The 13,214-nt window shown below is 40.4% G+C and overlaps 1 protein-coding gene across 1 annotated transcript in view; it reads left to right on the forward strand.

The window, feature by feature from the left end:
- PTPN4 (protein tyrosine phosphatase non-receptor type 4) overlaps window positions 1-13,214 on the forward strand; it is a 685,809-nt gene that overhangs the window by 112,712 nt on the left and 559,883 nt on the right. The window contains exons 4-5 of the mRNA XM_029605153.1: window positions 11,106-11,148; window positions 11,237-11,315. Coding sequence (XP_029461013.1) covers window positions 11,106-11,148; window positions 11,237-11,315 — 122 coding nt within the window. The remainder of the gene's footprint in view (window positions 1-11,105; window positions 11,149-11,236; window positions 11,316-13,214) is intronic.

Below are 13,214 nucleotides of genomic sequence, written 5' to 3' on the forward strand. Positions count from 1 at the left end.
ACAAAACGCACAATATTGCCATACAATGGGCATTATAGCCTTATTGAAGTTCATTAAATCTAGGCTTAAGTTTGTACCTGAGACAGTGGAGGATGAAATGACTTTTCTAAGGACACAAGGTGTGACAGTAGGATTTGATCTGACTAGATATGCATCCAGGTTAGGGTGCACTGATCTAGAATCATCTGCCCCAGAGTCTCCAAGCTCAGTCCTCAAGGGCTCAACCCAGTCTGGTTTTCAGAATTGCCACAATAAATATACATGAGATCTATTTGCATATAATTAAGGCAGTGCATGCACATAATCTCATGCATATTCATTCTACAAGGATAAGCCAGGATGACAATCCTCACACATGGATGGCATCATCGGATGGAGCCCAGCACCGAAAACTTATGTCAAAGTTTCTAGAACTTTGACTGCACCTCAGTGAGCATGCTCACGCATGTAATATAGCATGCATCCATGTGGAGTCCCTTAAGTCTCCTCTTTTCCGCAGAGCCTTGCATCTCGCGGTTGCGTGAGCCTCAACTTTTGTTTTTCAACTTGCACAATTTTCCAAAGTGCTTTTTTCGCAATTCCTTGCGCAGTCAACATGGGGGTCTCCCAATTCTTCTATTAGCATCCTAGATACATTTTTCAACATTTTTGGGCAAGCTTATTTTCATTGTCGATCCCCTGGTGTGGCCATCGATTTCGATCTTGTGTCCCTTTTGTTTTGTGACAACATATCCGATTCTGGTTTTAAGTGGTGCCCCAGGTATGCGAGGACCTTTAAAGAACTGAGTGTTTGTATTTAATACAAACTGAGTGTTTGTATTTGAAAAAAAAAAAAAGACAAAAAGTAGCCAGAAGCTAGAAATAAGCTAGGAGCAGTGTATACCTAAGTAAAAATAAGTTGAATAGTTCAGCTCAGTTACTCACCTTGGAAAGGTATTGAGGTAGTGTGATAGGGTTTGAATAGGGACCAACATTTGTTAATCAAGCGAGCAGTGAGTCACTCTGGCTGACTAACTGAAGTTAAGACTGTTTGTATTTTCTAGAAGCACAGTCCAGATGTATTCCTCACATTAAGAAAGGTGGAAAGAAGGCAAAATGATTACCATCATGGTTAAAAGGGGAGGTGAAAGAAGCTATTTTAGCCAAAAGATCTTCATTCAAAAATTGGAAGAAGGATCCAACAGAAGAAAATAGGATAAAGCATAAACGTTGGCAAGTTAAATGTAAGACATTGATAAGATAGGCTAGGAGAGAATTTGAAAAGAAGTTGGCTGTAGAGGCAAAAACTCACAGTAAAAACTTTTTATACTATATCCGAAGCAGAAAGCCTGTGAGGGAGTCAGTTGGACCGTTAGATGATCGAGGGGTTAAAGGGGCACTTAGAGAAGATAAGGCCATCGCGGAAAGATTAAATGATTTCTTTGCTTCGGTGTTTACTGAAGAGGATGTTGGGGAGGTGCCCGTAATGGAGAAGGTTTTCATGGGTAATGATTCAGATGGACTGAATCAAATCACGGTGAACCTAGAAGATGTGGTAGGTCTGATTGACAAACTGAATAGTAGTAAATCACCTGGACCGGATGGTATACACCCCAGAGTTTTGAAGGAACTAAAAAATGAAATTTCAGACCTATTAATAAAAATTTGTAACCTATCATTAAAATCATCCATTGTACCTGAAGACAGGAGGATAGCAAATGTAACCCCGATATTTAAAAAGGGCTCCAGGGGCGATGCGGGAAACTACAGACCGTTTAGCCTGACTTCAGTGCCAGGAAAAATAGTGGAAAGTGTTCTAAACATCAAAATCACAGAACATATAGAAAGACATGGTTTAATGGAACAAAGTCAGCATGGCTTTACCCAGGGCAAGTCTTGCCTCACAAATCTGCTTCACTTTTTTGAAGGAGTTAATAAACATGTGGATAAAGGTGAACCAGTAGATATAGTATACTTGGATTTTCAGAAGGCGTTTGACAAAGTTCCTCATGAGAGGCTTCTAGGAATAGTAAAAAGTCATGGGATAGGTGGCGATGTCCTTTTGTGGATTGCAAACTGGCTAAAAGACAGGAAACAGAGTAGGATTAAATGGACAATTTTCTCAGTGGAAGGGAGTAGACAATGGAGTGCCTCAGGGATCTGTATTGGGACCCTTACCTTTCAATATATTTATAAATGATCTGGAAAGAAATACGACGAGTGAGATAATCAAATTTGCAGATGACACAAAATTGTTCAGAGTAGTTAAATCACAAGCAGATTGTGATAAATTGCAGGAAGACCTTGTGAGACTGGAAAATTGGGCATCCAAATGGCAGATTAAATTTAATGTGGATAAGTGCAAGGTGATGCATATAGGGAAAAATAACCCATGCTATAATTACACAATATTGGGTTCCATATTAGGTGCTACAACCCAAGAAAGAGATCTAGGTGTCATAGTGGATAACACATTGAAATCGTCGGTACAGTGTGCTGCGGCAGTCAAAAAAACAAACAGAATGTTAGGAATTATTAGAAAGGGAATGGTGAATAAAACGAAAAATGTCATCATGCCTCTGTATCGCTCTATGGTGAGACCGCACCTTGAATACTGTGTACAATTCTGGTCGCCGCATCTCAAAAAAGATATAATTGCGATGGAGAAGGTACAGAAAAGGGCTACCAAAATGATAAGGGGAATGGAACAGCTCCCCTATGAGGAAAGACTAAAGAGGTTACGACTTTTCAGCTTGGAGAAGAGACGGCTGAGGGGGGATATCATAGAGATGTTTAAAATCATGAGAGGTCTAGAATGGGTAGATGTGAATTGGTTATTTACTCTTTCGGATAGTAGAAAGACTAGGGGGCACTCTATGAAGTTAGCATGGGGCACGTTTAAAACTAATCGGAGAAAGTTCTTTTTTACTCAACGCACAATTAAACTCTGGAATTTGTTGCCAGAAGATGTGGTTAGTGCAGTTAGTATAGCTGTGTTTAAAAAAGGATTGGATAAGTTCTTGGAGGAGAAGTCCATTACCTGCTCTGAAGTTCACTTAGAGAATAGCCACTGCCATTAGGCATGGTAACATGGAATAGACTTAGTTTTTGTGTACTTGCCAGGTTCTTATGACCTGGATTGGCCACTGTTGGAAACAGGATGCTGGGCTTGATGGACCCTTGGTCTGACCCAGTATGGCATTTTCTTATATTCTTATTATGGACACGATGATAGATGTGCCCTCTGCCTTAGGGCATCGCACAATGTCTGGGGTTGCAGCAAGTGTGCCAAAATGATCCCTAAAGGATATAAGATGTGGCTGAGCAAGATGGAGCACCTCTTTGAGCCAGAGAAGACCAATCTATCACCATTGGAGGAATCTGCATCGAGGGAACAAGGAGCCACACGGAGCCATTGCCAAGGACGCAGGAGACAGGCCATCGTCTAACTCTTCCAGGTCAAGGATGTTGGGATCATTGTCCTCGACCTTAGCACAAAGGAAGGACTGTTTTGAGCATTGAGGGAAGCTGAAGAAGCATCGGCATGTGTCCTTGTTGATGCATGGTGCCAGGCATGGGGATGTACCAACTTCTGCTGTGATACCCCTAAAGTATGACCCTGTGGTGAGGAGAGCCTATCCTCCATCAATGCCAGGGATATGCTTTGGTCTCCCCCAGTCTGATGCCTGCCACTGATCTTCCTCTAGGTTCCAAAGAGGATCTGGTATACCTCCTGGGTCCCAGCCTGTCCTGGCATTGGTGATTTTTGAGGAGGAACTGTGCAGCAGTACATGGAGAAGGTGGTGCATGGCATCAGAGCACAGACACTGGCACCATCACTCCTCATGCCACTGCTGGAATTCCTGCATGCAATCATTGGCATGTTACCAACCCCCCCCCCTGCTGGGTGGCATCGGTGCCCTGTGGGGCACTGATGCCACTGCTAGCAGATTCAGGCTCATCCCTGATTCTTCGGAGGAGGAAACTCCCTCAGTAGTAGGGATGTTACTGGGGCCCTAGTCATAATGGCTAGTCAAACTGGTGCCTACTCCGCTTGCTTGGGGCCAAGTGCCTAGAGCCCCATCACCAGTCTGACAGTGGAGAAGAGGGCACCTTTAACCCTTTGGGGGGTGTGACTCTTCTGAGGTTTCTCACAATGCTTTGGATGGTCTCCCTTCAGAGCCATCTCCTCCAGGCGAAGGAAGTCTCCACCAGGGAACCTCTCCGCAGGATTTCTCAGGGTGATGGCAGATTCTATCCCATTTCACTTGTAGACTGAAGAGGGATACCAAGCACAAAATACTAGATATCCACCAATACTTGGAGCCTCCCAAGAAGATCGTGGCAGTCCCAGTGCATGAGATCCTTGTCATGTTAATAATGAGGATATGGGAACACCCCATTACAGTGCCTCCCTTTAACAGGAAGGCAAAAGTGATTTATCTCATTCAGAAAGCTCTCAGATTTGACAAGCGTCAGGTGCCCCACCAGTATGTGGTCATTGAATCCACTCTCAAGAAGGCCAAGCTCTCTTGGACTCATCCTTCCTCAGGGAGCCAAAGAATCAGAGAACGATGGATGTTCTTGGGAGGAAGGTGGTCCAGGGCGCTATGCTCATTGCTTCCATAGCGGCCTACCAGCTCTACATGGGCCTGTCCCCTGCCTCTCTCCCACCCGAGTTGCAAAGGTCCTATGGGGCGGAACTAGCCCCCACCAAAACAGGCCTTTTAATGTAAAAAACAATGTGGTGCTGGAAGCCCCTCTCCCCCTCCCCACCCCCTGCTCTGACTTCCCTTTATACTTCAAAAATTTTAATTTCGCGGTGCCCAGATTTGCACCCTCTCCCAATGCCTAAGCCCCACCCATTTCCCTTCTCTTCCCCTGCCCCAAACCTTTAGTTCACGTTGGTCTCCAGGATTGTGATAGCCTACTACCGTGATCCGGACCCGGCATGTCTGGGGATGCCTCTGCCATATGGGATGCCTCTGCTAGGCAACTGCAGTGGAAGTGTGACTTTTTTTTTTTTTTTTTTTAATGGATCGTAACTTAACTGGATATATTCTTTTTGGAATATATCCGGTTAAATCTAAAATTAAACAGCCACACGAGGCCAGATAGCTTTAGACCTGCTTCCGAGCAAGTCTAAAATTATGCAGCTAACTTACTGGGTAATTCATCAAAATGCGTTACGGCGTTAACGCACTTAATAATGCAGTAACACATGCGTTAATGCCATAACGTATGCGATAAGAACAGTAATGCATGGCGCAAATGCAAATTTTTGGGAGGGGTGGGGTCAGGGAGCTGTTTGGGAGGGATTAGGAAAATGAGGGACAATATTGCACCGTGCGATAGCATAATGCATGCTATCGCACGGTTTTAACGCCTGAAATAACTACACCTTTTTTTCCTGGCATTAGGCTGTGTGATATGCCCAAAATGGCCATAACGCAATTCATGATAAAATTTTTAAAATTTCATTTTGGCCATTTCTGGGCTTGGGAAAGGGAGAAGGGGAGATGGGGAGATTTTGTCATTTGTAGTGAGGAAAGTCTCACAAAGATAAATTTTGTACTATGTTATCTCACCCTAGCTTGATGGTACCCTGTTAGAGTCCATCAAGCTAGGGTGAGAGAACATATTAGAAATAGCATCTTTTTGAGACTTTCCTCCCTCCAAATGATGTCAAATCTTCACCAAGGTGTACTGTGCTGTTCATACGACTCACTCTATTTGAGAAACTGGTCCCTGAACCACAATAAACACCTCATCTCGACCTATTAGATGGCCATACTACAGAGAGAGGGGCCCAAAAAACAGGAAGGAAGTCAGTCTAGCAAAGCCGTGAGGAATATAAAACAAAGAAGCCGAAGTCCTCAGAAGTATTTTATTAAAGAGACAATATTCCAGTAAATGCCCGACTCAAGGCCTGAGTTTCGCCCGACCACGGGCTGCCTCAGGGGCTGAAATAAAACATATCATTTAATCAAAATGTAATACAGAGACAACACACAGATTTCTTTACATATAAAAGACTGAATAGTGAAAAGACAGAAAGCCGTATATAGAAAAAAGACCATGGCACTTATTACCTGTTCATGACGGATTTTGTCAATTGCCAGGAAACAGTACAATTATCTTATACCTATCAGAAAAATATTTTAAATAAGTTCCACTGTAAAATAAAAAATAAGGTACATATTGACTCTAACAATATGGTAAAAATTGTTTTACCTCAACTAGTAATGCGAAATTATTAAAAAAGGAAGTTTTCCAATTTGTTTATGAAGGCACTAAAAATTATTAAAATAACATTGATTAGAAAATAATAAAAACATGAAATATTAAAAAGTTTAAAAATTAAAAAAATAAACATAAAAACAAAATAAAACTAAAATGTATGTAAATATTACCTTTAAAAGTTGTAGGTACATTCAAAATTGAAAGAAATTGCTCCAGGTACATACAACATTGAAAGAAATTGCTCCAGATCACAGTGTTTTAAAACCTATAAAAATGTTAAAAGATAATTATGACATAGGCTAAAAACTATTGTTGACCAGTGACCTAGTGACTCAGAAGGTATACTCTCCAGTGCCCCAAATTATAGTTAAATAGCAACACTATTGGATCAGCTTTTGCACACACTTGCTCTCCGCTGCTCCATAATAAAGATGCATTACTAACTCTGTTATTATATCCGCCATATTTTTAATATAGAGTGAACAACATTACCGGTGGGTAAGGACTAATATAGAGTGACTTTTTAGATACTTGCCCCGCCCATAGGAGAATGATTGACATGTCCCCTTCACGCCTTTTTTCAGGCTTAAATATACCCCCTTATGATTAGCTGTCCATTTTTTAACAATATCATCAAGCATATCGCACTGTGACAATAATTACTCAGTCTGCTACTCTCCAGTAAGTTATATTTTTAAATTGATCTATATGTTTTAAAAATGTTTGCGGCACTAATTGGTACTTTTGTCGTTTAACTCCGGATTTTTTTCAGGCTACCCGTATGTAGATTAGACAATTTTCTTTATAAAATAAATATACAATTTTTTGTGGTAAAACTTCCCGTGCTCACATACATGAAAAAGAGTGTTTATAAACTGATGCTGCTTTGGTTTTAGTCACGCTTGTATACTATCATTTTGTAATTGTTTTTAGTTTCATTTTTAGCCGCGTCAGTACACTCATATTTTGGTTTCCTATCTTATAAATTTTATATTTTAAATCTTAGTTTGTATTAACATATGGCTCCTTCACCTGCATTTATACTTTAGGACCGCGGTGGGAGCAGTATTATAAGTCATGAATAATCCCGGTTTTTATTGTATTGCAGCGTGTCGTTTTTTCATTCTTTGCCGCGGTAGTTTGCTCTCAGTTGGTTTTGGTTTAGTTCTAGCCATGTTAGCATGTTTCTATTTGTTTTTTTTTTTAATTTTTTAAAAATGTTTTTAGTTATTTTTTAGATTGCCTCCTATTTTCATTTATAGCACAGGATCGTGGCGGGAATTTTTATACACATGACTGACTAGCTTCTCTAAATGACCGCGGCATATATGCTTTCTTTAGTTACCAGCAATATGTTGTTTACCTCCATTTTTTTACATAAATCTCCGTGTTAAGCTCACTTAGTCATTACCCACCGGTAATGTTGTGCACTCTATATTTAAAATATGGCGGGTATAATAACAGAGTTAGTAATGCATCTTTATTATGGAGCAGTGGAGAGCAAGTGTGTGCAAAAGCTGATCCAATAGTGTTGCTATTTAACTATAATTTGGGGCACTGGAGAGTACGCCTTCTGAGTCACTAGGTCATTGTTGCGGTCTCAGTCGCCAGTCTTGCGACCAAGCCCTTACCTTTGTCCCCGGGGCGCCGACGTTGGGCTTTGGTGCTCGGGCCTTCTTCTCCTGTCCCGCTGCAGCGACGACAGGACCCGCTGCTAGTCGGGCCTGCTCTGAATGCCTCGCGGCGGCATCTTCGCGAGGGAGATGCCGCCGAGTCTCGAGACTTTGCCCCTCCCCTTTGGACTCTTACGCGTGTGGGGAGGGGTGGTTTGAAAGGCTTTTCTTATTGGACTGTGGGCCGTCCCTGGGAGTGATGTCAGACGCAGGTAATGTTTAAACCTGGTGTCTGACTGTTTCTTGTTGCTTGGCAACAAGGTTCATGTTGATGCTAGCTGCAGCATTTTGTTTCTGCTTAGCCAGGATCTTCAGTTGGTATTTTTTATTGATTTTGTTCCACTCCAGCTTCAGATTTTTTGCTTCAGTACTAGCTCAGGATCTTCTGCTTGTTGTTTTGATTTCTGACGTTGGCCTGTTTGTTTCTTCGTACTTGTCACCTGTCTCAACAAAGGTTAGTCACATCCATCTTCAGTTCTCTCGGTTCACTTAAGTCCCAGTGGTCTGGGACCTCAAGGGCTCCTCCCGGGGGGGTCTTCGGGCTTCCAGGGTGAAGACGTCTCTTCAGTTCTCTCTGATCACCCAAGTCCCAGCGGTCCGGGACCTCAAGAGCTCCTCTTGGGGGGTCCTCGGACTTCCAGGTCGAAGACTTCTGTTATACTTTCAGCTTGGCACCGCTTCCCGGTCTACATCTTTTCAGTGGAGTGTACGTCCTTTCACACCTTCTCACTCCGTTAGGCCGGCCCAAGGGTCCACCGCTTTGCTCGTAACAGTCACTGGTCAACAATAGATTTTAGCCTATGTCATAATTATCTTTTAACATTTTTATAGGTTTTAAAACACTGTGTGATCTGGAGCAATTTCTTTCAATTTTGAATGTACCTACAACTTTTAAAGGTAATATTTACATACATTTTAGTTTTATTTTGTTTTTATTTTTATTTTTAATTTTTAAACTTTTTAATATTTCATGGTTTTATTTTCTAATCTATGTTATTTAATACTTTTTAGTGTCTTCATAAACAAATTGGAAAACTTCCTTTTTTAATGATTTCGCATTACTAAATGAGGTAAAACAATTTTTACTATATTAATAGTCAATATGTACCTTATTTTTTATTTTACAGTGGAACTTATTTTAAATATTTTTTCTGATAGGTATGAGATAATTGTACTGTTTCCTGGCAATTGACAAAATCTGTCATGAACAGGTAATAAGTGCCATGGTCTTTTTTTTTTCTGTATACGGCTTTGTCTTTTCACTGTTCAGTCTTTTATATGTAAAGAAATCTTTCTGTGTGTTGTCTTTGTATTACATTTTGATTAAATGATATAATGTTTTATTTCAGCCCCTGAAGCAGCCCATGGTCGGGCGAAACTCAGGCCTTGAGTTGGGCATTTACTGGAATATTGTCTCTTTAATAAAATACTTCTGAGGACTTCGGCTTCTTTGTTTTATATTCCTCATACTATAGAGAGAGAAATTCTCTTTCTCTCTCGTGCTCTCCCTCTCTCCCCTCCAGCGCAAGATGCGAAAAATAGGGATTATCGCATGGTGCGATAAGTTTACCACACGACGCGATATTACTGATGCGAAGTGCTATGTTACTGCGTAGTGCGGTAATTCTAAAATTTCCCTAAACATGCCCCTTTTTCTTATCACAGGCATTATCAATGCGTTAACACCTTTTGATGAATCTAGGGGTCAACTGGATAACGGGACCCCTCCTCGGAATGCCCCCAAAATGACTTTTATATCCGGCTAAATAATAACATATAATATATCAAACTATAATTTAGCTGGATAAGAGACTCAATATACTGTTTAATCCATTTAGACAGATAACTTGTGAGTTATCCATCTTAAATAGCTTTTGAATATCTACACCTTAATTGCTATATGTAAACTAATACCCAGATCCTCTTACCACCCACCAAGCTTTAAGTTTTCAATAGGCTATACATGGAGTGATGCAGAGCCTTCATGTATTAGTACAACTTATCCTTCAGTCATAAATGGGAGCATTTATTATTTAGTTAGATGCTATCATCTGTCGTTACCATGTTAATATGCTATAATAGATATGTCTTTCAGTTTGTACTGTTGGATATGGATTTTATAGTAAGGTTTGTAAACTGTTTGATATGAAACTTTAAAATTAAACTAAATTGCTGCATTTGTGAAGGTTTTTGCTGTAAAGCGACTTTTGTAGTTCACCTTTTCTGAAGGCAGATTTTTTAAATTTTAAAATAGACGTGGTTATTTTGGAAGGAGCTGAATTTGTTTTATGCGATGTTCTGTAGAGAAATTTTCTTATGCAATCACAAAATGTAAATTTCTAGAAGGAAACCTTATCGGGTATAATGTTAGCATTTCTGTAAGAATAGAAGTGGGTTCATTCTATGTACTACATCTGTATATAGCTGATCTAATACTTAAAAGAGAGGTTTTAAACAGGCTAATTTTAAAACGAGTGCGCAGTTTTTCCAATTATTCCACCAATTTGCCCAGTCAATCTCGATGTCATCCAGACCCATCTGGTTCTTCATCCTGCACTCCCCCCAGTTGACCCGGAACCCTCACCATGTTGTATTAGGCGTAAAACCCGTTTCTGCAGCTGAGAAGACACCTCACACTTTGGGCTCTGGTTTAAAAAAAAAAAAAAAAAAAAACCCAAAACAGATTTATGTGCGAAACTGTTGGTCCCGTCCCCTTTTTTTTTTTTTTTAACTCGCGTGCATATACATACATAATTAGTGGCTTTTAAAATCTATATTTCTCATACACGGCACACTTATTTGTGTGTATTGCCCTTCTAGTGCGAGGAACCCTTTTAAAATTTGGCCCTTAGTGGATATGTACCTTAGTTTGCATGAAATAAAGGAGCAGGGACAGATTGAAGGAGTGAAAATATGCATGTAGATTGCATTTTAAAATCTCTGCATGTACTTTTCTTCTCCATGAGATTAGGTGCAAACTATTCTGTACCTGTGTTGTGTGTGCTGGCCTTCGTTTTCAAAGGGAAACTCCGCTTGCAGGATTACAAGCCCTGCAGCCAGTTTAAAAATTGCCCCCTCTGTGATTTGACAAACAATGTTTACATATGGTTTGATGATAGAATTGCAAACTTTACTTTCGTTCGTAAAACAGTATTATTTGTTGTTTTCTTTATTTAATAGCATTAACATGCTCTAACTTTTTTCTTACAGAGGTGGCTGGATCCAAACAAACCAATTAGGAAGCAACTGAAAAGTAAGTAAATAGCTAATCTACTTTGTCTAATCTGTGCTAATAAATAACTTGGAAAGAAACTAATTTTAACTAATGTTGTTCATTTTAGGGGGGTCTCCTTACAGTTTGAATTTCAGAGTAAAGTTCTGGGTTGGTGACCCTAATAAGCTACAAGAAGAATATACAAGGTAGGTAGAACTATTGATATACTAAAGGTTTGTACAAAGTTTAACTGTAGGATGCACAAGTAGTTACAACTCTCAATAGCAGTGGTACAACAGCATTGGACTTCCAAGAAGGCTGCATGGAGAGACCATAGTTAAAACTCAAACTTCAGTGAGCATGGGGATGCCAGAATTTGTAAAATAGGCTCACTATCTTGGAGATTATTACAAAATTTGTTAATAAGAAATAGAAACTTTTAGCTTCAGTATTGTTCCTGTAAAAATCAAAGTTGAAGATTGCAAGGTCTTAAATGGCCTGTCATCTGAGATGGTGGAGGTCCTCACTAATGAATTTTGGTTACGTTTGGGACGGATATAGAGGGCACTGGTAGAAAAGGGTTTGAGAGGTCAGGTAAAAGGCATGGGTGGAGTAAGTGGCAACTGATGTCTGGTTGCTTATTGGAATGTATATGCACATCCATTCAAAATGGGCAATTCTCAACTGAGCAGACTGGATTGGATCATTTTGTTCTTTATCTGCTTTACTATGAGGTTGATATTAGATAGTAATGACAGCTGAAAAAGATCAAAAGGTCCATCCAATCTGCCCAGCAATTTCTTTGCTCCGTGCAGGTTACCCCCTTGTTTCTGTTATTCAAAAGGGTTTGTCACCCCTCTCACTGGTGACATTTTACCCTGGTAAGTCATTGCCCAGCCAAAATCTAGCTGGATAAAAGGAGGCAGGACAAGTGGCATTCCAGAGGCATGGCTAAATTTATGTGGCTAGAACCAATATTTAGCACTAATCAGATAAACTTAGCTGGATAAGTCTGGTCAGTAGAATCGCTTTACCTTGCTATATTCAGAGGTAGATTTATCTGGCTAAGTGCCGCTGAATACCTGGATAAAATTACTCAAGTAACTTTCTTGCTCCGTCTCTGTGTTACTGTGCTAGGTATGAGTAGGGCTGAAAAAAAAAAAAAAAAAGACCTGGACAACAGATTGCTCAAGTGCCTAAGATTTGGGGCTGTTTCTCTGCTCTGGGCAAAAGAAACTGACATTGAGGTCCTGGCCTCTGCCCAAAAGCTGCCGCCACTGCCAATGCTGGGACCCTTTCCCAGGCCCTGAAAACCACTATTGCCACCAATGAGAGCCTGACCTGGGCTGAGAAGTTCTACTGAACCAAGAAACTGCGGCTACTGCTGGCAAGACCCAAGCCACAACACTTGGGTCTTGCCAACCACTGCCCACATCCCTAAGCCCTATACTAGTGGGCTGAAATGAAGAAAGTGGGGAGGGGGAGAATTCCGGAAGTTGGGTGGGATGGGGAGAGAGTGCTAGGAGGAGAAGATGGAGTAAGTGCCTGAAAGGAATGAAAGAAGAGGGAAAATGTGGGGTACAGGGAGGTAAGATCAAATGAAAACAATGTAAACGTAAAGGAAAATAGCAAAAAAAAAAAAAAAAAAAAAAGCTAAAAATTAGATACCAAAATAAAGAGCAAAATTAAAATAAGCTTAAAGTAAAAGGCCGAAAAAAGATGAAAAAGTAAGGAAAAATCCCTGGTTCCTAAAACTAAATAAAAAATTAAATAAAAAAACAATAAAACAGTTTTGGCTGGCACCAAAGTTTTTAAAAAATATTTTTCCACCCCTGAATATGAGAAAATTAAAACCCTTGTGTTTCTTGGGGGCAATACTTCTTAATGCTAGTCCAGTTCCATGATGGACCCCTATACTCTCTAAATATACAATGTGTGTGTATACATATGTGTGAGTCATTGTCATCTTTCTTTATTATACTCTACCCTCTGGGGTAGATGGGTATGCAAGATCCCTTTTTGATTTTCACACCCAGTATTCATCCCCTCCTGTTTTCAACTACTAGGTTGCTGAGTAGCTAAGTAGCTACCACAGCAATCTGGCT

The sequence above is a fragment of the Rhinatrema bivittatum genome, chromosome 6, assembly GCF_901001135.1.
Source record: "Rhinatrema bivittatum chromosome 6, aRhiBiv1.1, whole genome shotgun sequence".
Lineage (NCBI taxonomy): Eukaryota > Metazoa > Chordata > Amphibia > Gymnophiona > Rhinatrematidae > Rhinatrema > Rhinatrema bivittatum.